We start from the raw sequence: 27,966 nt of genomic DNA on the forward strand, positions 1-27,966 counted from the left end.
ATATCATTTAGCCCTAATAGATTAATACTGTGCCTTATGTTTTACGGTAAGATGTGTATTGGGATTTGTGTATAGGACTTGTATTTAAACTGGAGATTGATCCTCTACACACAAGGGAATCACCAGTAAAACAGTGCGGAAATGTTTTGACATGCTGCCAATGTGCTTCTGTGCTCTTAACAGACATATCCATTGATTCATTTATATAAATACTTGCAATGAAAGCATTGTTGAAACATGTGTAATTAGATTTAGATTTAAATTAACTTGCCAAGAGATCTGAAGAATGTCTCATTTTCCTTCTTAACGTGAATCATTAAAAGCTATTTAAAAAAAGAAGAAAAAAGCTATCTTAATATCCTTTTGATATGCATCTTGAACATAAAACTTCCTCACTCACCTGCACTGCATTGCTTTCAATAAGCAGGGATTCCCCTAAGGGGCCTTTTCCCCCTTTAAAAGTTACCCTTAGCAGCTGGCATTTGTCAAGATGAGCCTACATTTTTGTTCTTTTAGCTGCATAGCTCTCATGTAAGGGAAACATTAAATGCCCAGTTAGGGACATTGAACTTATGTAGTTTACTCCAGCTGTCAGAGATTCAGCACCAGCCTTTTGAAATTGTACCCTGTAGAGGCAATTCTTATTCATCCAAGCCCCAGATAATAACATTGTACTGTAGAGTAGAATTGAAAACTTGCTTTGGCAATAACACATTGCTGTGGGAATTCTTTACATTTAATGCATTTATCTAAAATGGAGTAGTAATACAGGTATACATTATAATGATACTGTACCTACATCTACCTTCAAAAGTATTTACACCCCTTAACTTTTTCCACATTTTTTGTGTTACAAAGTGGGATTAAGCTGGATTTAATTGTATTTTTTTTGTCAGCAATCTACACAAAATACTCTCATGTCAAAATGGAAGAATTTGCCAACTTTTTTAATAGAAAATGAAACAATGTATCTGTATCTTGATTAGATAAGTATTCAAATCCCTGAGTCGATACATGTTAGAATCACCTTTGGCAGCGATTACAGCTGTGTGTCTTTCTGGGTAAATCTCTAAGAGCTTTGCACACCTGGATTGTACAATATTTGCCCATTATTATTTTAAAAATCCTTCAAGCTCTGTCATGTTTGTTGTTGATCATTGCAAGACAACCATTTTCAAGTCTTGCCATATATTTCCAAGCTGATTTAGGCAAAACTGCAGCTAGGTCACTCCGGAACATTCACTGTCATCTTGGTAAGCAACTCCTTGTGTTTAAGGTTATTGTCCTGTTGAAAGGTGAATTTGTCTTCCAGTGTCTGTTGGAAAGCACACTGAACCAGGTTTTCCTCTAGGATTTTGCCTGTGCTTACAACCTGATCTCAGAGCATTTCGTATTATTCTGTACCTAAATCCTTAATGTTCCATTTAAAATGATATGTTCGTTTTGTATTGTATGTATTAATGTGTGGATGTCCATCACCCATTTCGTATGATATGTTACGAATTTGCAAAATGTGTAAATGTTATGAATTTGTGAAATATAAAATATGTTATGAATTTGCAAAATGTATGATATGTTATGAATTCTAGCTAGGTGGCCAACGTTAGCTAGCTGGCTAAAATTAGCTAGATTAGGGGTTAGGGTTAAGGTTAGGGTTATGTTTAGGGTTAGGGGAAGGCTTAGCTAAAAGGGTTAAGGTTAGGGGAAGGGTTAGCTAACATGCTAAGTAGTAAGTACTTGAAAAGTTGCTAATTAGCTAAAGTTGGCCGTGATGAGATTCAAACTCACAACCTTTGGGTTGCTAGACGTTTGCATTATACACCCACCCATCAACACAGACCAACAACCCTATTTTCATTTTTGCCTTAACTAATCATCTGTCTTATCTAACCATACCAAACATTTTTATTTTATTTAACTAGGCAAGTCAGTTAAGAACAAATTCTTATTTTCAATGACGGTCTAGGAACAGTGGGTTAACTGCCTTGTTCAGAATGACAGATTTGTACCTTGTCAGCTCTGGGATTCGATCTTGCAACCTTTCAGTTACTAGTCCAATGCTCTAACCACTAGGCTACGCTGCCACCCCAACATAACATATCATAATCATTTCTGTGTCCCGGATTTATATTTAAGTCTCGTCTATGAGACCAGGCTGGTGCTTAGCTCTATTCCGCTTCTTTTTATCCACAAAAACTCCCTAGTCCTTGCCAATCACAAGCATACCCATGACATGATGTAGCCACCACCATTCTTGAAAATATGAAGAGTGTACTCAGTGATGTGTTGTATTGGATTTGTCCCAAACGTAATGCTTTGTATTCAAGACAAAAAGTAAATTTCTTTGCTACGCTATTTGCAGTATTACTGTAGTGCCTTATTGCACACAGGACGCATGTTTTGGTCTATTTTATTCTGTACATGCTTCCTTCTTTTCACTCTATCATTTATGTTAGTATTGTGGAGTAACTACAATGTTGTTGATCCGTCTTCAGTTATTTCCTATCAGAGCCATTAAACTCTGTAACTGATAGGAAAACCTCCCTGGTCTTTGTGGTTGAATATGTGTTTGAAATTCACTGCTCGACATAGGGGCCTTACAGATAATTGTAAGTCTGGGGTACAGAGATGGGGTAGTTATTCAGAAATCATGTTAAACACTATTATTGCACACAAGTTTAGCACATTTTTACTCTTGAACTTATTTAGGCTTGCCATAACAAAAGGATTGAATACTTATTGACTCAAGACATTTCGGCTTTTCACTTTTAATTAATTTCTTTACATTTCTAAAAACATAATTCCACTTTGACATTATGGTGTTTTGTGTAGATCAGTGATGCAAAATCTCAATTAAAAACATTTTAAAATTCAAGCTGTAACACAACAAAATGTGGAATGTGTCCTCATTCTTGCCGCAGAAACTCCACAGAATAGTAAACCTACAGCCAAACTGTTTTTATTGAGTTGACTAAAATGACAATAGCAATCTTTCAATTTCATTTCAACTCTTACTTCCTATTTAAGTGATTTACGCACCTATCATGGAAACCATCTGCAAACATGGCAGGGTTGGCATTCCCTTCTGAAACCTTTTCCTATTTTCAGTGGCCTGGAAGAAGGTTGTGAGGGCGGGATTCTAAATTATCTGCCATGAGGGAGTTTTCAAATTTAGGGAGGTGACAAGTGATGGACATAAACCTGGGAGCCCAGTGACACAAAGAGACCTGGAGACCTTTCATGGGACGGTCATACAAGTTCCCTCTCTCCCCCTGAGTGGGGGGTAGGGGTCTCTCATCGCAGGGCAGCTTATTGTGGTGAAAGGGTTCAGTTCTAGGACTTCATTAAGCCTCTCTATTGTTAACATCTGGGTGAGGAAGAATGGGTCTTTCTCTGGTAAATTGTGCCCCGGCTTTACAAGGGGATTTTATTACGCTACGACGTTGACATTGGCAGCTACTGGCACGCCTGGCAATGGAAAACCTTCAGCTGTTTCAGTCACAGGAGATCAATCAAAGCAGCCTGTTTCCCTGAAGCCTTAGATTTCATCCTGAAACGGGGAAGTGAGGGACCTAGAATAAGCAGTGTGTGACTGTTCTTATTCTAAAGTCCAGAGACTCTGCAAGCAAGTACTTCCCCCTTTGAGCGCTTTCTGACTGCTCAGCTCACACACAGTCGGTTGTAACACTGTCAGACTAGTCCAGACAAAACACTTGCTCACACTTCAGTCCCCAGTGAACTACCTAGCCACTGACCCTCCCATCCCATCCATGTGCCACTCTGTCTCACCCCCTCTTTTAATATCTCTCCTTCTCTCTCGCTGACTCTTTCTCTCTACTCTCGCTCCTCTCTCTCAGTCTCCATCCATTCCCTGCTAGGGATGCGGCTGCCATAGCAACTGCTGAGTCACTCCCGGCTCTCTGCTCTCAGCTGCCGTCCTCTAATGTGATTGTTTTAGTGAGGGTGGCACCCAGGCCTTCAGTCATCCACCCTGTCTGCATGCGTGAGCATATTGACCAGAGTACTCCAACACGTATATTTGTTGCAGTCGATTCAGTTGAACGTAAAGATCCATCACTGCGGGTGTCGGAGCCAGATGACCCTGGGGGAGCTCTACAGGCCGAACGAGAGCCTTTCAGATGGGCAACTTTCCCACCACGGTGAAGCACTGCCTGAGCTACGAGGAACTAATCCAGGATTATCCGTGGCTAGCACGCTGGCTGCAGGAGGAGAAGGTGGGGGTCGTTGTCTTGCTTTTGCTGCTCTGCGCACATGACTCACTCATGACATAAAGGGAGGGTGCAGGGCGGGGACATGTGAAAGGACAGAGAGGGGGAATCAGCCAGGGACGTAGAAACAGGCACTATATTAAGTGACATCACACTGTGCAAATGCTCTATTTCGGAATAAATTCCATTGTCGTGATAAGAGCATATAAAATAATTAGTATGCCTATTAAGTAATAACCAATCTGTTTAGTATTGTACCACTGTTGACTTGAGGCCTAAAAGCAGGATCCTGTTTCTCCCGCATTGTCTGTCTGAAGTATTTTTATTGTCAAATATAGTGCATCAAGTGAGAACCCTTTTACTTCCGCTCGTCCGCACATCTGTTCCCTCTACCACAGGTAGATGAGTTACTAGTCAGGTATAACATCCCAAATTCTGTAATATTGTTGTTGGTAGACTGGTTTTGTTGTCAACTGTCAAATTGACTAGATACATTTAGATACTCAAAACTGACACACGTTTGACTGTTTAAAGAAAACATTTCATGCATTATTAAAGCGCCAGCAGTGACCTGAAGCTCAATTGTTCTGTCATAAGGGTTTAAGGTTGTAACACACATTAGGAGAGAAGAGAAACAGAGTTGAAGGTGCAAATAATCATGTGTTAGTGCTAGAGCCAGAAGAGACAGCCAGAAGAGGACTGGCCGTACCTCAGAGCTTGGTTCCTCTCTATGTTATTTCCTAGGATCCTGCCTTCTAGGTAGTTTTTCCTAGCCACCGTGCTTCTGCATCTGCATTGCTTGCTCTTTGGGGTTTAAGGCTGCGTATCTGTAAAACACTTTGTGACAACTGCTGATGTACAAAGGACTTCATCAAATACATTTGATTGATTGATTAGTGTTTGTGACAATAGATCTAAAATGATGTGTTCAACGTCTAACATTACTCTTTATTTTCATTTTTCTGTTTTTAGCGAGCTTTAACACATGAATACCCAGAGTATGTTAAAATTGTTGAAGTCGGGCCAAGAGACGGACTTCAAAATGAAAAGGTATATCTTTTAGTCACAGTCACCCATCTGACATACACAGAACCCCCCACCACCCATGAACACCCCAAAAAGTAATGTTCATTTAGGGGAGACTGGGGTTGGTTGTCTCACCATGGCTGTAACTATTTAAATTGTATTTATTTTTTATTATTCGCTGTTTGAGAGACTGGTGAATGTGCTGCTAAAAAGGCAAATCTGGGAGGCAAATCCAAGGGATGCAGGCGAACATAACGAACAAAACACTGTTTACGATTCCACTCGTTCGCAAAGAGGCAGGCGCGATTAGAACTCAGTCAGGTCAAGAATATAAGAAATCTGCCCTTTGATCTACACTGGGAGCAATATTTAGTTGACCCTTAATCGATTTTCTTTATTGTGTACTATATATATATATATACAATTAAAGTCGGAAGTGTACAGACACTTAGGTCGGAGTCATTAAAACTCATTTTTCAACCACTCCACACATTTCTTGTTAACAAACTATAGTTTTGACAAGTCAGTTAGGACATCTACTTTGTGCATGACACAAGTAATTTTTCCAACAATTGTTTACAGACAGATTATTTCACTTATTATTCACTGTATCACAATTCCAGTGGGTCAGAAGTTTACATACACTAAGTTGACTGTGCCTTTAAACAGCTTGGAATATTCCAGAAAATGATGCCATGGCTTTAGAAGCTTCTGATAGGCTAATTGACATAATTTGAGTCAATTGGAGGTGTATCTGTGGAGGTATTTCAAGGCCTACCTTAAAACTCAGTGACTCTTTGCTTGACATCATAGGACAATCAAAAGAAATCAGCCAAGACCTCAGAAAGAAAATTGTAGACCTCCACAAGTCTGGTTCATCCTTGTGAGCAATTTCCAGACGCTTGAAAGTACCACATTCATCTGTACAAACAATAGTACGCAAGTATAAACACCCTGGGACCATGCAGCCGTCATACAGCTCAGGAAGGAGATACGTTCTGTCTCCTAGAGATTAAGGTACTTCGGTGCGAAAAGTGCAAATCAATCCCAGAATAACAGCAAAGGACCTTGTGAAGATGCTGGAGGATACAGGTACAAAAGTATCTATATCCACAGTAAAACGAGTCCGATATCGACATAACCTGAAAGGCCACTCAGCAAGGAAGAAGCCACTGCTCCAAAACCGCCATAAAAAAGCCAGACTATGGTTTGCATCTGCACATGGGGACAAAGATCGTACTTTTTGTAGAAATGTCCTCTGGTCTGATGAAACAAATATAGAACTGTTTGGCCATAATGACCATTGTTATGTTTGGAGGAAAAAGGGGGAGGCTTGTAAGCCGAAGAACACCATCCCAACCATGAAGCATGGGGGCGGCAGCATTATGTCGTGGGGGTGCTTTGCTGCAGGAGGGACTGGTGTACTTCACAAAATAGATGGCATCATGGGGATGGAAAATTATGTGGATTTATTCAAGCAACATCTCAAGACATCAGTCAGGAAGTTAAAGCTTGGTCGCAGATGGGTCTTCCAAATGGACAATGACCCCAAGCATACTTCCAAAGTTGTGGCAAAATGGCTTAAGGACAACAAAGTCAAGGTATTGGAGTGGCCATCACAAAGCTCTGACCTCAATCCTATAAAAAATGTTTGGGCAGAACTGAAAAAGTGTGTGCAAGGAAGGAGGCCTACAAATCTGACTCAGTTACACCAGCTCTGTCAGGAGGAATGGGCCAAAATTCACTCAAATTATTTTGGGAAGCTTGTGGAAGGCTACCCGAAATGTTTGAGTTGAAACAATTTAAAGGCAATGCTACCAAATACTAATTCAGTGTATGTTAACTTCTCACCCACTGGGAATGTGATGAAAGAAATAAAAGCTGAAATAAATCATTCTCTTTACTATTATTCTGACATTTCACGTTCTTAAAATAAAGTGGTGATTCTAACTGACCTTAAAACAGGGACTTTTTACTAGGATTAAATGTCAGGAATTGTGAAAAACTGAGTTTAAATGTATTTGGCTAAGGTGTATGTAAACTTCCGACTTCAACTGTGTATATATGTATATATATATATACAATAAAGAAATGTACACCATAAAGAAAATCAATTACGAGTCAACATCTAATTATTGCTCCAGCGTTGATCAAAGGGCACATTTCTTATACTCTTGATCTAACTGAGGTCTAATCGTGCCTGCCTCTTTCCAAACGAATGGAATCATAAACAGTGGTTTGTTCGTTATGTTCGCCTGCGTCCCCGGGATTTGCCTCCCAGATTTGCCTTTTTAGCAGCACATTCACCACTCTCTCAAGCGTCTAACTAAGCCCTCTCACGGCACAGGTCGAGGCTGACATGAAACAAACTACCCCATCTCTCAGTCAGCTCATTAGACAACTAGTCTAGAGATTCTGCTGACAGTGTGTTTGCTAGATGTAGGACGAAAGGCAATTTTAAAGCCGTCCCGCCACTCCTGACGTGTCTACAGACATCCCTACAGACTCTCAGAGAATGAGTGCCCAACTGGTAAATAGTCAGTTATAGATATGTCAGTCAGGTGACTATCTGCCAGCAGAGACTTCTATTGCAGTAACATTGAAGGGCTCTGGTTAGTATTACTTATCTAGCTAGAAGGATGAAATAAGAAGCTAACGTTAAACGGAGCCTAAAAATACACTACTAAGTTCTAATAATAACATTGCTTTAAAGAGAGTAGGCTCCTGAGACAGTGATGTGACGCTCAGTGGTGAGGCTGAGAGAGTCCCCCCCCCCCGTTCTGGACCTCACTAAAACAAAAATCCTAGTTATGGCCCTGTGTCTCAGGGGATGGTTGTCACCTGGAATATGGGGTTGGTTGTCACTATCAACATTACCACTGCCAATATACAATAAATTCTAAGCTTTTTTTGCGCTTGTGCTATAAAGAGCTCCCTTCATTGCCTCTCTTTCAAACACATATTTTTTCTGTTACAAAACCACACACACACACACACACACACACACACACACACACACACACACACACACACACACACACACACACACACACACACACACACACACACACACACACACACACACACACACACACGCATAAAAGCTGAACATGCATACACAAATATACTCAATGTCATGTTATTCTTAAGGCATAAATGCTGAATTTTGTTAGGAATATCGTTCAATCAAAGAAAGGCTATTTCTAAGACTTGGTTTATTTCTTCATTTCCTGTTGCAAAAGGAATAAACTACTAGCAAACATTGTGACGACCAACTCCATTGTGTGACATCCAACCCCGCATTGGGTCTGCTTGTCAGAAATTTACAGAGTGTGTTTGATGGCTAATAACTCCACGTTGGTACAGTGAGGGGAAAAAGTATTTGATCCCCTGCTGATTTTGTACGTTTGCCCACTGACAAAGAAATGATCAGTCTATAATTTTAATGGTAGGTTTATTTGAACAGTAGACTGATCATTACTTTGTCAGTGGGCATCATTATAGACTGATCATTTCTTTGTCAGTGGGCAAACGTACAAATTCAGCAGGGGATCAAATACTTTTTTCCCTCACTGTATAAGATATGAGGATAAAAATGTCCCCATTTCAACCCAAGACCTTGGTCTTTCTCCTAATATTGAAAAGAGTCTTGTAAGATATACTGGTCCTGAGAAATACACATGAGAGTAAAACGTGTGAAAACAACCCCGGTCTCCCCTACAAATGATTTATGTTCACTACACACTACACCATTACAAACTCAATATGACATCTGAAAGCTGAAAGCTTACTTCCTTTGTGGCAAGCCCACATTTAGTTTTGTATTATGTAACAATCCTTTTGATTGATTCCGGGTTGATTTGATGATCCCCTTAAACATATGGATTATTTTTCTATGATTACCCAAGGCATGTGTTTCACATTTTCTTCTCAAAAAAGTGATTGATCAAATGAACACCAACTGCCCTTGAAATCTATGGGAAACATGACAAAATTTTACCAGATGGCTCATATGTTGTATGTTTAGTATGAGTATAGTATGTCACAACTTTATCATTCCCATATTCAAGTCTGCTGTAGCTGTACAGAATAACATGATGACAAAGTCAAACTATGGGGGTAGTACACGCTGTAATTGTAGGAAATATGTTTGGAATAAGTACAAGTAGCAGGTGAGTGCTGTAAATTACTTTGATTGCAAAGACATTGCAGCTGAATTGCCCAGATGTCCACGCTACGTATACCTCCAATCTTGAGAAGGGATCAGAATCAGATCATTGTTTTTCAGGAAATGGTTCCAACTGGAGTCAAAATCCAGCTGATAGACATGCTCTCGGAAACAGGCCTGCCTGTGATCGAGGCCACCAGTTTTGTGTCTTCAAAGTGGGTACCGCAGGTAATAACTCTTCTTTGTGTGCCCAGAAAGTGTGCTGAGTGATTTTATTAGGCTCTTATTGTTCTCCTCAGGACTACGGAGGGGAAACCTGCTTCTCCATCATCCCAGTTATTCCCTAGACCCGGAGATGTTTTGAGGGGTAAATCCTTGAGATATAGGCCTATTCCAAAATATAAGACATCTCACCTCATTAAATAAACTACAGATGACTGTGTTATATTAATTCTTTTTTTTAGTATTGAGACATGATGGGGAACAGCTAGCTCTATTTCTATATGAGCTTCTGGTAAATATAAGTTTTACGTACTAGTCTCACTTGCCAGTTGCAGGGCGCTTCACCAGCAGCTATGGGAAGAGACTATACTTTGTTGATATGTTTTGTAAACATGCTTATGCTTTTGTATGTTGTCCAGATGGCGGACCACACTGAAGTACTTCAAGCCATCCACAGATCTTCTCATGTTCGTTATCCAGTTCTGACACCCAACATGCACGGCTTTCAGGATGCTGTAAGCATTTCATTATTCATGCAAGAAATCACACTCTTCAAAATGAACAGATATCTCCCCAGCCTCCCCAGATACGACTACCGTTAATATATATAGTGCTACATCAAAGCTGAGTACACTTTATGCCTGAGATTAATGGAAACGTTTTACAGTGATTGTGTGTTGCATAATATTATATCTAAAGAATTGATATCTGTTGCAACTTCCTCCTGTCCTGTTGAAGGTTGCAGCTGGTGCTACTGAAGTGGCCGTGTTTGGGTCTGCATCTGAGACCTTCAGTAGGAAAAACATCAACTGCTCTATAGACGAGAGCATTCTGAGGTTCGAGGAAGTCATTTGCACTGCCAAACAACGACAGATTCCAGTCCGTGGGTTTGTATCACTCCTCACTTGCTTCTTCACCAGAGTAAAACGATTTGACTTTAACATCTTGCATTCATTCCACAGGCTCTATAGCTGATGTCAACTATGAACAATGCAAAATGCAATTTCTTTACTCAAATTACAATCAAGTTATTAGTGCAAGAGTCGATGTTGATGATAAACAAAATAGTTAGTTCAACATGTGTGTTCACTTCGCAGGTGTGTTGTGAAACCCTACAGTTAAACGTTTCATAGGCCTATTGTTACTCTCTCTATTAGCAAAGGAACACAGCGTTAAATGACTCCAGAAATAATAGGTTAATAAGCGAAGTTCCAGATGTGCACTGCATCGCTCTATGTGTTACTACAACTACAAGTCCAGATGTACAGTACAGAACCGCTGACATGAAGCATGTTTCCATTCAGTGGTACAGTAGCACCCCTTTCACCCAAACAACTGCACATTGACATGGCAACGCATCAGTTTGACACAGGCGTTCTGGCAAATGAGATTTAATGCCTGCTGTTGGAGATGGTTAGGGCAGCACTCCCTTCCCTGGAGTCCAGCTAGAACTTGCTGGAAATTCCGGTTGCAAACTGAAGTATCGTCTAACGACCGAGAGCCCAAGAGAAACATTTTCTACTTTTCACATGTTGTCCACTATTTCAAGCAGTGAACATTTCCTACACATATGGAATAGACATATAGTTTGACTTCATCCCCCTGCATCATTTCTCATTACTACTGTCAACAACATAAGGAACATATAACAAGATATTCAACACCAATTCGATATAAAATGTGAAGTCTATATTGCTCTGGCAGTTAGCGGCTAGTGAATCGAGAAAAAGGAGCTGTTCATTTTATGCTCTACCATAATTCTAATGACAGACAGAATAAATTATGAGTTTTTGACAAGAGAGAGATTACATTTTAGTACAATTCACTTTGTGACATTTGCCAAAGTTTACATGTTTATGACCCATGTATTAATATATGCCATGTGTGTTTATGACCCTTGTATGTTTTCTTTTAGATATGTTTCTTGTGCACTAGGATGTCCATACGAGGGACCCATTGAATCCACTAAAGTTGCAGAGGTAAGACACAATATCTGCATTGCCTACTTTATATGTGTACATGTAATCTAAACAATGTCAAATCCCCATAAGGACCGATTTCCTTTTCTAGACGAAGAGATAACATTCAGATGTCTGTAATGCTGTAGCTATGAGCTCCTGTCTGTTTCTCCTGTATGTCCAAGGGACTTGTTTTTTGAAGTTGCTCTATTCTTGGCTATAGGTGGTGAAGAGGTTGTATGAACTGGGCTGCTACGAGGTGTCTCTGGGGGATACTATCGGTGTGGGCACCCCAGGCTCCATGGCCAAGATGTTACACAGCGTCATGAAGGAGGTACCCAGCAGCGCTCTGGCCGTTCACTGCCATGACACTTACGGCCAGGCCCTGGCCAACATCCTAACCGCACTGCAGGTAACCACTGACAGTAAGGCGCAATATGGTTTATGTCAATCATATTCTTTTTAGAGACTGGGAGGTGGGAGGTGGGGTTTAACTCAAATCTAGCAACATTTTTGAGAAATGCTGCATGGTAAGTAACAATGTGGCAATGTGACATTATCAAGTGGTCGGTCATAGATGGTATCATAAATAATTTTGTGTGCCAAACTTATGTGCTCAGTTTTATGTGAGAATTGAGGAAGCATTGTTTGCGTGACTGAAAATATATTCAGAAATAGCAAAAACAAAGGTATATGTTACAATACGACATATGAAAATAGGAGAGGACACATCACTCAATTTGGAATTGGTAACATGATCTGGGAGTCCCCTACAAAGGAAAATAATACAAAAACTGCCCACCCCAAAAAATCCCAGAATCATAATGAACAAATGATAGGTCCACTGGGCTCTCTTATTACCAGCACCTACATTAAAGAGAATAAAAGAGTCTTTCAAGGATCATTAATAAAGCTTCATCCTTTCCTTAGACCACAAAATCTAATTAAGTTGTACAAAAGCTTCCTGTAATAGCCCTCTTTCTATGGTGTTTTTCACCACCTCTCTGGAGTGAACCTATAACTTGAGATTCAGTCGGGACATAAACTAGCGGTAATGTAGACATGGCTGTATCAGTTCTCTGGGGCACCCATTGTGCTCTGTCTCCCAGTTTGTCATCCTCGGCAGTGGAGGGATGCTCTTTGGGGGCTGGGTGGGTCAGCAGATGTGAGGGGGTCCACACAAAGGCTCACCTATTCGGTGTCTGTTTCACATGACAGTGCCCAGGCCTTGACAAAGGTACTGAGTGCGAGGGGGGAGACGGGCCAGCCCTGAGGGGCTCCCAACTCATCTGTCGCTTGGTTGTTGAACTATCTGACAATGCTGCACTTAAAGGGCACAGGGAAAATGATCCTTTCATTGGCCTGCTAAGAAACACATTGCAAATGGAGAATGCGAAAGAAACCCGTCCTGAGCAGCAACTATGTAACTGAGACAGGGAGGTTGCAGTGACAAGGGGAAATCTGTGATTGCTACATCCATTTGGGGATTTTTAAATTAATGATATATAGCTATTCATTCTTGAAGAATATAACTTATAAATGCATAATGAGCTTAGTTCAATTCACTTACCTCATCAGAACACAAAATATAAGCTTGTTTTACAAATTTATTTGTAAACAAAGTCATTGTAAATAAACACTCTATAGCCTCAAAACATGGTTAAAACTATCATTTTGATTTCATGGATGGTCAGCCCTTGCTTCCATAATTCCGTCTATGAATCTGAACATTTCGCCAGCCCCGTCCCTCAGCTATTTACCAAATCAGTGGCTTTGTTATTGTTTAAACTGCAGATTTCTCCTTTAAGAAAATATATGACCATTTTCATTGCTGTGCTGCAATCCCTCTTACCCTAAGTAACCCAAAGTCTGCATAACTTTTAGCACTGATTCATGGCTTTACTTATGAATTTATCTACTTCCATGTTCAAAGAATTGTGCATGTTCACCAAACAGCATTCTGGTTTGTATTTAAAAATAGTGTTACAACAGATCCTAATGTTGGGCGCTTTTGACAACGGGTGAGAAGAACCAGAGGGTGGGTGAAATTCCTTTCTGTGGATCACATTGAAATTGATTTATCACAGCTGCCCCGTGACCACTGAAAATAATAACAGGCATGGATATTTAGACAACCATTTGTCCTCCTCCCATCTCAACAACCTCAGTGGAAATGAAAGATTTTATCATAGATTTTTCATTACTGAGTGCCAGTTGTCCACACCACCAACTGGGAGAGAAATGAATTCCACCATCCCCTGTCAGAACCGGGTTACCTCTGCTTTTGTTCATGATAAAGACATTCCATGCTCTTTGTACCTTTTTTGGGGGAAGTTCTGGGGGCCTTAGTTATGAACCCACCTTTGGTGGGTCACACAATGAGAAAGTATGTACTTTATTTTTCAGACTTTGCTGGGAAATAGATTTGATCCGGCCCAACGTTTCCATGTAAACTTCAGCTGACTGCTGGGCTATTGATAGAACTCAGTGTAGCCAGACGCTCTTGGCTGAGAATTCAGACCTGTTCTTACGGATGTAGGATCTTGCTGAGAATTTTCCTGCACCGCAGGAAATGCGGATGAGCTTTGTGATTTACATAAATTCACTGAAAACCCACACTAACACATGGTTATATTAACAGTATTGCACTTTTCATGTAGACTACTTTTGGCCAGCTAATAGCCTAACCACCGATCAAGCAACATTATGGACTAAACGTTCTGTTTCTGCAGGATTATTTTGCTGTGACAATATAGATCAAATTAAGATCCTACATCTGTACTCATGGTTAGCTCCTCTACACTAAGCAAAACAAGTCCGAGTCAAAGCTCATTGACAGGGCTTTAATCTTGTGACTCTCTAAATATTTAGTGGAAAGTATGGATGTTATTCTGATAATGGGTGTCAGTGGGTCAGCAAGGGACACTATTCCATCTTGTCCAATACATCTAAATACTCTAGATGAGTGTTTTACAAATGGTGACTTGAGAGACCCACTAATGGGTTGTAGCTAATTCCTGCTGGTTAGTGGTTTTTGCCGGGGTCCTGGATAGAGATGTTTATGTTTACTTGTGGTTTACAAGAAACCTCCCAAATGGTCCCAGAACCAAAGTGTTTGGGAACCATTAGTGACAGAGACAAAGTTGTAATTAGAATGATAATGTTTCATAACCGTGGGCATGACAAATCAAACAGGCATGTTGTCCAATAAAACCTATGGTTTTGAGTTAACCCATACAATCCAGAGGACATTACATTTGAGCTGTGTAGGTGTAACATTGAGCGTCATGAAAGTGAAGTGAGATGGGTGTAAATACCTGTCAGTGGTAAACAACTCAGCCAATTTTCAACAAAGTGACTAAACATTTAGACAGGTCCATTCATGTGGTTTCATGGTTGATTACGAAAGCCTTAATCATTGGTCAAGGAGCAAAGACCCCTGGAATAATGAGTGTTAACATTAGGTGAATGTTAATGGCTCTTCAAACAAGAACTTGGAACAGTCTTGGCGATGTTCATAAGCATGTTAAGTGCAATAGCTAGCTAGCCAACAGCACGTCATATGACAATACTTTAACCTTACCCTAAAAATGGCTTGTGATCTGGCAACATTGCCAACATGACAGACTACAAGGAACTCCCATTTAATTGTCTGTTGAGGATATTAGCTTATTAGAATAGGCTTGTGTTGCAGGAGTCAGTGTATGTGCCAGGTGACCACAATGACGAAAGCCAGTAACTTGGTGGAAAATATTCCTCTCCGTGTGCGCTTGACATCAAGGGCTGGATTTAATCCGTATCACAGAAGTATCAAGGAAGATCCACTTAATAGCTCGATTTTGATTTAATGGCAATGTTCCCGCGTTCCCGGAGACTGCATTCACGCTAAACGCTGCATACAGTATGTCTGCTCAATCGGAAATTACCTTTACATTTTAATGCGGATCTTCCATGATACTTCCATTACGGATTGAATCCAGCCCCAAGACAACGTTCCCCTTTGCATGGTCTCTTTAGAGCACGAACACTCAAAGACATGGTGCCTTATTAAAGAGTAAAACACTATCAATGAATCAACCTTATGTTAACATGAAGTACTTGCTGCATCCCAAGGTGGAAAATGCATATTTTAATATTCTAAAAACCACACATATTAAAGTAAACTCTACAAACAACAAGGATAGATTGGCACAGGAAGTGGTTTAGCCCATGAGGCAAAATTTTGTATGAATTTAGTATGAATTACTCCTTCAGCTTACTGTACAAACCTTGGTAGTCAAATGCTTTGAGTGGTTTATAATGTAAGAGGTGCTTTCTTTAAGAGCGTGGTCTCTACTTGGCCAATGACCTCCATAGTCCAACAAGACAATAGACGGTTTTCATGCTTTAAGGTCTTCTGAGTAATCCATTTATGTTTTTGTCTACCTCCCTATTAGCCACAAATATCAAGGAAGAGGTTGTGGCTTTACAGTGGCAGGACTTATTTATTGCTGGAAAGGGCTGCCCCAGGTTAGAAATGTGTCAGCCTTGCAAGCTACCATTGAATACAATCTCCTTCAGTTCCACAGTTTATGTAGAGAAATGTCAAGGCTGAGTTGGCGAAACCTTGCTGCCTCAAACCCTTCAATGAACATACCCTTTCTGCCCCAACTGACGCACGGCCACACTTAAAACAAACAATACTGGGTAAGAGTGTTGCCATCTCTCAAGTTGTTCACTTACAGTATATAAGCCGCCTTCCGTAATCCCATATCATGTGATGTGAACAGCCAGAGCACACTATAAAGTTTATTTTGTCAGGAATGCATTGTTTTTATACCTCCACGGCTCACTGAATGTGGCTCTTTAACAGCCAGTCCACATCTGGTTTCTGAGCTGTGAGAGGCTAATTGAATGCTGGCAATTTGGACCTTCTGACCACCAGTCCCTGTGCGTATTTCGTCCCATATAGCAGCAAGAATCAGACATACTGTCGAAAGGGATTGCTGTGTTCTTGGTGTGCCCTGGTCCACCAGAGACCATCTGGCACTCTCGCAGTTAGCGGCAGAATGCGAGAGGTTTGGCACGGTAAATTACAACTCTGTGTTTACACAACAAAAAAGTCTGCCCAGTACAATATCCTGCCCTGGAGTTAACTAAGGTCTGGAAATCTCTTGCGCAGTGCACACCGGAGTGGATCACTTCAGCCAACACAAACAGCAATTACAGGCGGCTGAGACAGCCCCTGGATAAAATAGACCCTTTTCTCTGAGAAAAGGCACCAATTAGGACCGTTATTCAGAGAACAAACGGTGCTTCCATTATTGTTGTTTGTTTGGGTCTGTCCCCCAAGGACAGAAGTCCTTCATGGTTTCAGTCTGATGTGTCCCCGTGCCACAGCGGGGTCAGTGGGAGGATAAGCGCGTTAATTTTGTCTCATCATGGGATCCTCTGACATCTGGCTCTGCCAAGGAAGCAGGAAAACGTCTTTAATATTCTCCTGACGGTCACTGTTATGTGGAAAACCTTGCAGATATCTTAATCTGCGATGCTTCTGAAAAATAGATGCTTGGCTTCATAGTTTGTCCCGATGAAGACCCAAGGTTCCGATGCTGTTGTAAATAACCTGATAGCTTTGAGGCCTGAGGTCCTCAGAGGCATGTCATATAGTCGTTTTCCCCCATCCTGAAAGTAACAAGTGAAGCTGTGTAGGCAGGACTACAACGTTTTTATCACGTGGCTGTTGATAACTGTATAAAACTCAGGTTCTCTATTGGAGCATATAAATCATGTTTAAAAGCCAACATAAAAACAACAGCATATCTTGTGATATGAGAATAAACATCTGGTAAAACTTCTCTATGGTTCATAATGTCTTAATGAAACGTAAAGGTATTCGACAAGAATAATTAAACTTATCTACCAGACTGAAGATGTTTTTATGACATCAACATTTTGGACGAAGCAAGCTCATGATCTTTTTCTGAAAGGCAGGGTTAACATTTAATGGAAGACGAATTAGCAAAGTGGGTTGAAGGCAAATCCCACTGGCCACACCACATCATTTAAATGTGGAAATTGGGGTAATATTTGGTTGAGCCATTGGTCAGCCAGAAGTTTGTTGAATTCCCAATGTGTTATCACAATGCTTTCAACCATCTAAAACCATAGCCAAATTGCAATGAAAAACAATATCTGATTTTTGGTTTCGTTGTCATCTAAATGTGTTATCACTGTGCTTTCAACTATTTTAAAGCAAAACAAAGTTCAAATGGGAATACAGTGTCAGATATTTTGTATTTACAGTATACAACAATGTAATGTGTTATCACTGTGCTCCATCTAATAGCACAATCAAATAAATGACCTGGATTGAAGATGAGATTATATTAAAAGTAGCCTACATATAGTGCAATTGGTCAATGCTGTTCGAGATTCTGCACCAAATTTTATAGCAATTGTAAAGATCTCCACAGACCTGCGACCTTTGCATGCTATCTTCAACATGCACTATGATTACGTAAGACATTTATAGTTACAGTAGGCTAACTTCAAAATGTGGCCATAGATGTTACTCACTTTAAGGTTGAATAAATACAGTTGGCAACGTAACCAAATATCAACATTTGTAATGCTTGGATAGTTTCATCTGGGTCACTGGCGTAATCCTATTCTATAACTTGTATTTTTGGTTTAGCTCGAGAGGTGAATCCAACATATGCTTTGTTAACTTGTTGACAACTCAATAGACTTATTTACTGTATTGCAAAGTATCAACATTTGAAGGAGGTATTTATTTTGTGCCACTGACAAGTCTGGCTTTAATTCCAGTTTGTCTACAAATTAAGAATTGAAATGTTGGATTCATGTCACCATCTCCACCAATAATAAAAGGCAAAGAATGGGCTAAATCAAATCAAACGTTATTTAATGTCCATTTAAAATTTGATCACATTTTATTTTGTCCTATTATTTAACTTAGATTTTTGGTGAGATGGATATGTGAATCCAACATATCAATTATTAATTTGTAGACAAACTGGAATTAAAGCCAGACTAAGTAAGTGGCACAGATGGAACTATCCAAACAGAAATTGTGATATTTGTTTGCATTGACAACCAAACACAATTCAATATCCAGTATGTCTACAAATGAATAATTAATATGTTGGATTCATGTATCCAGCTCAACCAAAAAAACTAAGTTAATTTTGTCTGTAATGTATTTTTCGTTATATGTCGGACCCCGGTAAGACTAGCTGTCGCCATTGGCGTCGGCTAATGGGGATCCTAATAAATCAAATCCATCTCAACCAAAAATCAAAGTTAAAGAATAGGACTAAATCTAATCTAATCAAACTTTAAATGTACAAAAAATAAGTTTGATTTGATTTAGTCCTATTCTTTAACTTAGATTTTTGGTTGAGATGGATTTGATTTATTAGGATCCCCATTAGCCGACGCCAATGGCGACAGCTAGTCTTACCAGGGTCCGACATATAACGAAAAATACATTACAGACAAAACACTTTACAATTGACATACATTTAAAATCATGAACATGTAGTGTATGTGTGTATGCATCTATCAGTTACACATACTTGTCAGTACATACAAACAACAAGTAGGTCACATGGGGCAGTAATGGTTGCTGGGGGAAAGGCTGTCGTCTTATCGGCTCTGAACCAACCATGCTATTTTGTTTGTTTTTCGCATTATTCGTAACTTGTTTTGTACATAATGTTGCTGCTACCATCTCTTATGACCGGAAAGAGCTTCTGGACATCAGAACTGTGATTACTCACCTCAAACTGTTGGACGGGAAGGATATAATACAGACACCCGACCAGGCCCAGATTTCGCGGAAAGAAATCAGGGTGCCTTGTGAGGATCAGGCTAATCTGCCCATGCCTTCCATCCTGCTAGCTTACGTTCAATCGCTGGAAAATAAATGGGACGAATTGAAAGCACGTTTATCCTACCAACGGGACATTAAAAACTGTAATATCTTACGTTTCACCGAGTCGTGGCTGAACTACGACATTAAGAACATACAGCTGGCGGGTTATACACTCTATCGGCAGGACAGAACAGCAGCCTATGGTAAGACACGGGGCGGGGGCCTATGCATTTATGTAAGCAACAGCTGGTGCATGATATCTAAGGAAGTCTCAAGGTTCTGCTCGCCTGATGTAGAGTATCTCATGATAAGCTGTAAACCACACTATCTACCTAGAGAGTTTTCATCTGTATTTTTCGTAGCTGTCTACGTCTACGTACCACCACAGACTGATGCTGGCACTAAAACCGCACTCAAGGAGCTGTTTACCGTCATTAGCAAACAGAAAAACGCTCATTCAGAGGCAGCGCTCCTAGTGGCCGTGGACTTCAATTTACCTAATTTCTATTAGCGTGTTAAATGGGCAACCAGAGGGGAAAAAAATCGAGACAACCTTTACTCCACATACAGAAACGCGTACACAGCTCTCCCTTGCGCTCCATTTGGCAAATCTGACCATAATTCTATCCTCCTGATTACAAGTAAAAATTAAAGCAGGAAGCACGAGTGACTCGGTCTATAAAAAAGTGGTCAGATGAAGCAGATGCTAAATTACAGGACTGTTCTGCTAGCATAGACTGGAATATGTTCCAGGATTCTTACGAATGCATTGAGGAGTATACCACATCAGTCATGGCTTTATCAATCGTCCCCACAGTGACTGTAAATACATACCCCAACCAGAAGCCATGGATTACAGGCAACATTCGCACTGAGCTAAAGGGTAGAGCTGCCGCTTTCAAGGAGTGGGACTCTAACCCGGAAGCTTATAAGAAATCATGAACCATCAAACAGGCAAAGCGTCAATACAGTACTAAGATCGAATCGTACTGCACCAGCGCCGATGCTCGTTGGATGTGGCAGGGCCTACAAACTATTTAAGACTACAAAGGGAAGCACAGCCGAGAGCTGCCCAGTAACACAAGCCTACCGGACAAGCTAAATAACTTCTATGCTTGCTTCGAGGCATGTAGTACTGAAACATGCATGAGAGCATCAGCTGTTCCGGACGACTGTGTGATCACGCTCTCCGCAGCCGATGTGAGTAAGATTACCAGGACGTGCACTCCGAGCATGCGCTGACCAACTGGCAAGTGTCTTCACTGACATTTTCAACCTCTCCCTGTCTGAGTCTGTAATACCAACATGTTTCAAGCAGACCACCATAGTCCCTGTACCCAAGAACACTAAGGTAACCTGTTTAAATGACTACTGAACAGTAGAACTCACGTCTGTAGCCATGAAATGCTTTGAAAGGCTGGTCATGGCTCACATCAACACCATTATTCCAGAAACCCTAGACCCACTCCAATTTGCATACTGCATCAACAGATCCACAGATGACACAATCTCTATTGCACTCCACTCTGCCCTTTCACACCTGGACAAAAGGAACACCTATTTGAGAATGCTTTTCATTGACTACAGCTCAGCGTTCAACACCATAGTGCCCTCAAAGCTCATCACTAAGCTAAGGACTCTGGGACTAAACATCTCCCTCTGCAACTGGATCCTGGACTTCCTGACGGGCCGCCCCCAGGTGGTAAGGGTAGGTAACAACACTTCCACCACGCTGATCGTCAACATGGGAGCCCCTCAGGGGTGCGTGCTCAGTCCCCTCCTGTACTCCCTGTTCATTCATGACTGCACGGCCAGGCACGACTCCAACACCATACATTTGCTGATGACAGTGGTAGGCCTGATCACCGACAACGATGAGACAGCCTATAGGGAGGAAGACAGAGACCTGACCATGTGATGCAAGGACAACAACCTCTCCCTCAATGTGATCAAGACAAAGGAGATGCTTGTAGACTAAAGGAAAAGGAGGTCTGAGCATGCCCCCATTCTCATCGACGGGGCTGTAGTGGAGCAGGTTGAGAGCTTCAAGTTCCTTGGCGTCCACATCACCAACAAACTAACATGGTCCAAGCACACCAAGACGGTCGTGTAGAGGGCACAACAAAACCTATTCCCCCTCAGGAGACTCAAAAGATTTGGCATGGGTCCTCAGATTCTCAAAAGGTTCTACAGCTGCACCATCGAGAGCATCCTGACCGGTTGCGTCACTGCCTGGTATGACAACTGCTCGGCCTCCGACTGCAAGGCACTACAGAGAGTAGTGCGTACGGCCCAGTACATCACCGGGGCCAAGCTTCCTGCCATCCAGGACCTCTATACTAGGCGGTGTCAAAATTGTCACAGACTCCAGCCACCCTAGTCATAGACTGTTCTCACTGTTACCGCACGGCAAGCGGTACCGGAGCGCCAAGTCTAGGTCCAAGAGGCTCCTAAATAGCTTCTACCCCCAAGCCATAAGACTCCTGAACAGCTAATCAAATGGCTACCCAGACTATTTGCATTGCCCCCCCCCCCTCTCTTCTACGCTGTTGCTACTCTCTGTAATTATCTATGCATAGTCACTTTAATAACTCTACCTACATGTACATATTACCTCAATTACCTTGACACCGGTGCCCCCGCACATTGACTCTGTACCGGTACCCCCTGTATATAGCCCCGCATAGTCAGATGTTATTTAATGCTGTTCTTTAATAATTTCTTTAATAATTTGTTATTCTTATCTCTAACTTTTTTAGGTATTTTCGTAAAACTGCATTGTTGGTTAATGGCTTGTAAGTAAGCATTTCACTGTAAGATCTACACCTGTTGTATTTGCCACATGTGACAAATACAATTTGATTTGATTTGAAATGGGGGAGAGGCGTTGTGCCATGAGGTGTTGCTTTATTCGTATCTTGAAACCAGGCTTGCTGTTCACTTGCACTATATAAGATGGAAGGGAGTTCCATGCACTCATGGCTCTGTATAATACTGTATGCTTCCTTGAATTTGTTCTGAACCTGGAGACTGTGAAAAGACCCCTGGTGGCATGTCTGGTGGGGTAAGTGTGTGTGTCAGTGTTGTATGTACGTTGACTGTGCAAACAATTTTGAATTTCCAACACATTAATGTTTCTCATAAAAACAGGAAGTGACGCAGTCAGTCTTTCCTCAACTCTTAGCCAAGAGAGACTGGCATGCATTGTATTAATATTATCCCTCTGATTACAATGAAGAGCAAGACGTGCCGCTCTGTTGGAGATGGAGACGTGAATCCAACATATTAATGATTAACTTGAAGATTAAATGTGAAATCAACCAAAGTTTGAAACCTTAGGCCTATATATATTGTCTATTTTTAGTTGAACCCTGGGTTGAATTGAAACAATGGCTGTTGATTACTTTTTAAATGCTATATAGGCCTAAATAATATAATTGATTATATATGACTTATAAAGTATGGTTACATTTAATTTGCATTGTTAAACCTACCGTTTGGAATGACTTTGATAGCAACAGTGAATATATTTAGTTATTGAGAGATCTCTCAATAACCATTCTCACGATAGCACATTGGTAGTAGTCATTGACAAATATCAAAGCTAACTTGGGCTGTGTTAATAAATCTTTGGATGGGAGACCAAATTAATACCTGTAGATATATCAACTCTCCAGTAGGAAGTGTTGCCAAGCCTATTGTTTTTCTGATAGTGGAGGTAACTTTGGAGATCTGATGTTGTTTCAAAGGTACTAATTCAAAGGTACTAATTCAAACAAGGTTTGTCTATGTTGAACATTGGTTACAATGATGACATAATCCTGTGGTTGAAATTTCACCCTCAAAACATTTTTCAAATCCAATGTATTTTCCATGTAGATTCCATGTCACAATTCATTGATCAATTATGCTGAAGCAACATTGATTGAACTATTTTGTAGTCTTCATAACTTGGAAATGAAAAACTGTCACTCTCAGCTCTACTTAGGCCTACTGTCTCCTTTGCTTATGTCTGAATGGACAACATGTCGCTATGCCTTTTTGTGCTCTTTATACGGATTCTTCACCCCAGGACCATATGAGTGTAACGGCTGTTGCAAAGAGAGGACCAAGGTGCAGTGTGGTACGTGTTCATGATGGTATTTATTTTATCTGAACACTGAATCAAAAACAAAGTGGAACAAAACGCACAGCTCTGTCAGGTGAAAAACACAAGACAGAAAACAACTACCCACAAAAACCCTGTGGGAAAAGGCTACCTAAGTATGGCTCCCAATCAGAGACAACGATAGACAGCTGTCCCTGATTGAGAGCCATACCCGGCCAAAACAAAGAAATACACAAAACATAGAAAACGGAACATAGAATGCCCACCCTAGTCACACCCTGGCCTAACCAAAATAGAGAACAAAAACCTCTCTATGGCCAGGTCCTGACAATGAGGTGGATGTTTTGGGAATGTTTTACAACGATAAAGCTTTTTTTCCCCTGCAACATCAAAGTTCAACCATAAAACAGTAAGCCTATCCCTTGCTAAGCAAAATTTTCTGGCTGTTTGGTACCGTGGTCCAACAAAAGCGCAGACATGCAGGGGAACAACCCACAACGCATCATTAATTCTCATATGGAGGCCAGACACTTGGTAGCCAGGCTGTAAAAAGCATTTCCCCACAGAAAGTTGAACTCTCTATGACAATTACTTTTATTGTGGACGTTGCATGAACAAAATTGAAGTCTGAGACGTTAAACAAAACAAGAAATACATTTTAGAATTGATTATTTTTACATATGGGTGTGCTCTATTTATTCAGGACATGGAAAAGACTAAGACATTGTATTCAAGGACATCAGAGGGTGTCAGTGAAATTGAGTTATAGCCTTGAATTTAAACAACCCCTTTTTCAAAGCTTAGTAACACACACCTTTGGAATTACCCATTTAGAAATGTACCATAGGGAGAAGGCTAATTATCCAGTGAATGGATTGTAACAAGAGTAGTGTGGTTACAATCGAGTAACACTTGATCTATATGAAGATCGCTGTGCCTAGTAACAAAAATGTATGTACACAAATTTATATTTTGTGAGGTGTGCAGAAAAAAAGAGGTGGTGCAGAAAAACACAAGCTACCATGAGGATCAGAAAACATGACACAACAATACGGAACTTTGTGCATTTACAAAGTCTGCTATTACCAAAAACATGCCGCAAATGATGTGCCACTGCTTTAGTATGACAAAGAGGATGAGTAAGCTGAACTGTGGGGGGACACGACTGTTGCGCCCACTCATCTCAAAGAAACGAAGACCACATTTCTCCTAACTGCCCATAAATAAACCCACAACCCTGGCAGGGCACAGTATACCAACACATTACAATACAGGAGAACAGGGGACATTGTTCTGCATGGGATTTTACCTTCTGCTTGCCCTGTGCGTGTGGTTGCTGAATGTCTCTCCTGTGGGTATGTGTCTACCTCAGATGGGGATTTGTACAGTGGACTCGTCTGTAGCAGGTCTGGGAGGGTGCCCATATGCCCAGGGTGCCTCTGGCAACGTGTCAACAGAAGATGTTCTCTATATGCTCCATGGAATGGGCATTAAAACCGTGAGTGTTGCTTCACATAACTTGAAAATAGCCTTTGGAAACGGCTTTGCAATCCCTAGTGAAACCCCCCACCCCCTTCATCTGAGAAAGCTTCATTCATAGGATAGATTTCTTGTTAAAATGTGTTGTACATAAAGTGGTTTCTGCATAACCTTCATGTGTATGTGAGGCCTGCTTTTCCCATTTCCACAACTGTTTCTTTTGCAATTGCTCCCCCTGCTGGCAGGGTGCCATTCTTTCTTCTTTGAACCCTTGTTTCTTTCATTCCAGGGAGTGGATCTCTCCAAAGTAATCGAGGCAGGTGACTTCATCTGCAAAGCCTTAAACCGCAAGACCAACTCCAAGGTAGCCCAAGCAAGAGGCGATTACTCTGTGCATTGCCGCATGAAGAAGATAAATACTTGACACCTTATCCTTTTGAACATTGTTCCTTTTCATGCTGCATATAGATAGCAAATTATACAATACAACGTGCACTATACTTCATTTTTTGGACAAAAATGTATAGCCATTTAGCAGAGGCACTTTATTAAAGCGTTGCTGGATAAGGCCTACTTAAATTCAAGAAATAACTAAACTTTTTAAACCAAATAACTTGTATCACTGTATAGTCTGTCTGATAGGAGGTAGAAGAGATGACTCCTCACTAAGTTGTGAAAGTTATTCATGATGTTGATGTTTGGGGTCTCTTCCCATTCATTTCCAGCTCAATGTGGTTACAATTAGACAAGGGGACCTGAGAGGGTTAAGGGAGTCCTGCTGGGTTTAAAACCAGTGTGGGTCGATCATTATCTCCCTCAAAATGTATTTTCATTTCCTAAGTCACTTGCTCTGTCAAGATGGAAGTATGTCTGCCTCCACATGTGAAATATGTATTTGTTTTCTCTCTCTTCATCCTTCTCACCAGTGCATGACCCCATTCCATAAGTTGGATAAGGTCATTCATTCATTTTATTTTGTAGAGTTAAATGGACAGTAGTCTGCAGCTTTATGTTGAACTATTGTATTTGCAATAGTCAGAAGGGACAAATGTATTTTAGCTGGTGAAGCATCTCATCCGCTACTTTTGATAGAAGTAGGCCTGACAATATCTATGAGAACACTGAACAATATCAAATATTGGTAAATTAAATCCCAACATTAACTTTGTTGTATAACAAAGCATTTAACCTCCCTTCCACTAGACAGTCCTCCTTTTTAAACGCCTTACCCTTGCAGATAAGTTGAGCAAATGTCAATATCCATGAGTAAAGTATTTTATTAATTTGCTTTTTAATAGTAATGAATGTACTGTATTATGTATTGTGTGAGTATTATGTATTATGTTGCAAAGTGCCATAATAATAAGTAATATATTGAATGTATGTAGTGCCTTTATTCTATGGGTTCAAGAAAGGTGGCAAATATATTATATATTAAATGAAGAGTTAATAGCTAATAGCTAATAATTAGTTAGAAAGGTAATTTTGTTTTTGCAAACCAAGGTAACATACATAATGGTTTCCCTTTATATTGTACTTGGATTGGAGAAAATATCAACAGAAATACACTGAAGAGTGTTATGGTAAACCATGGTGAATCCAACATGTTTATTACATGAAGATAATAAAGGTTGATTAAGCAAAGTTGTTTACAGAGCAAGATTACTGTGGATTTCAGATCACACATGACCTTCTTAACTCTCAGTGTTTGCCTAAAGTGCTGCCTGCATACTGGCCCCTTCAGCCCAACCTTTCCCCAACATGAAAGCATTGTTATTGTAATTTTGCGACAATATTGTATTACTTTAATGATTATTTTACTTGAGATAAATCCAAACATTTAGTACACTTTACATATGTTCCTGTAAGGGTATCTCCGCGATCACAGGATAAAACATACAATCATCGTTTAATACGCTTTACCAAAATATTTTATGAATGTTAGAATACAATGTTTTTTTCCCCATTGCATAAAAGGGGCTTAAGGAGGCACATCATACATTTTGTAGACATCTGGATTAAGGTGTTGTGGTTCAATGAAAAGGGGGACATGACAAAGCAATGCATCTTATCAGACATGAGACAGGGCATAGACATGACCTTAAACATAAACATCTGCTACATACCAACATCAACCTAATTATGCAATTCTCGAACACAGTCTGTATACATGTAGCCAGCTAGCATATTGCAAATATAATTAACTAATGGTAATACATTACACGTATTGTATAATACAACAAATATCTTGTTGTATTTGCTCCCTTGGGAAAATGGGATGGTTATTCGTTTATTCTACACTGCTACTTACAAGGTTTTAAAAAAAATTTAAAGACGAAACATAACACTTTATTTCTCTTTGAAATAAGTAGCAATGCAAGCTACAAGGTACTTGTTACTTCATAAAATCCCAGGTAAAAAAAACAGCTGAAACAGGTCTGTAAGGATTTTCAATTATTTTTCTTATAAATAGGCTGAATCAGCTCTACAGTATTGGAGTGACAATAGAGGCAAGGGAAAAAAAGATCACTTAATAGGGAAGAGTCACTATTTGACCATCATTACCATCATTGACCATCATTGACTTAACCAATTGTATGTCACTTCCACACCACTTACGAGAGTGCTATGAGCTTTTTCCAGGAGTAATCGTGTAAACCATGCCGCTGTGTTATGACACACACAGAAGCAAGCATGCTAGGCTTATGACCGTTCATTTGTTTTTATTGCACAAAATGATCTTAAAACTGAGTCATGTTTTGGCATATTAGAATAATAAGTAAAAAAAACATTAGATACCAACTAATTTAAATTAGACAAGTTTTGCATTATCGTAAAACATATACCGTAAGCGCCACTGGTGTAGTGGTATCATGGAAGATTCCCATTCTTTCGAC

General features: G+C 40.3%; 1 protein-coding gene across 11 annotated transcripts in view; it reads left to right on the forward strand.

Annotated features, from left to right (window-relative positions):
* LOC106613523 (3-hydroxy-3-methylglutaryl-CoA lyase, cytoplasmic) overlaps positions 1–26,713 on the forward strand; it is a 28,105-nt gene extending 1,392 nt beyond the window's left edge. The window contains exons 2-12 of one of the 11 annotated variants that reach the window (XM_014215873.2): positions 4,049–4,235; positions 5,202–5,279; positions 9,544–9,638; positions 9,723–9,790; positions 9,888–9,937; positions 10,065–10,160; positions 10,384–10,532; positions 11,561–11,624; positions 11,827–12,015; positions 24,963–25,088; positions 25,359–26,713. In XM_014215873.2, coding sequence (XP_014071348.1) covers positions 4,140–4,235; positions 5,202–5,279; positions 9,544–9,638; positions 9,723–9,790; positions 9,888–9,937; positions 10,065–10,160; positions 10,384–10,532; positions 11,561–11,624; positions 11,827–12,015; positions 24,963–25,088; positions 25,359–25,493 — 1,146 coding nt within the window. In that variant the 5' untranslated portion in view covers positions 4,049–4,139 and the 3' untranslated portion in view covers positions 25,494–26,713. Of the gene's footprint in view, positions 1–4,048; positions 4,236–5,201; positions 5,280–9,543; positions 9,652–9,722; positions 9,791–9,887; positions 9,938–10,064; positions 10,161–10,383; positions 10,533–11,560; positions 11,625–11,826; positions 12,016–24,962; positions 25,089–25,358 lie in introns of those variants that run through there. The other 10 variants (XM_045722982.1, XM_045722986.1, XM_014215880.2 and 7 more) reach the window with 10 other exon arrangements.
* The last annotated feature ends 1,253 nt before the right edge of the window (positions 26,714–27,966 follow it).

The sequence above is a fragment of the Salmo salar genome, chromosome ssa01 (genome assembly GCF_905237065.1).
Source record: "Salmo salar chromosome ssa01, Ssal_v3.1, whole genome shotgun sequence".
Classification (NCBI taxonomy): domain Eukaryota; kingdom Metazoa; phylum Chordata; class Actinopteri; order Salmoniformes; family Salmonidae; genus Salmo; species Salmo salar.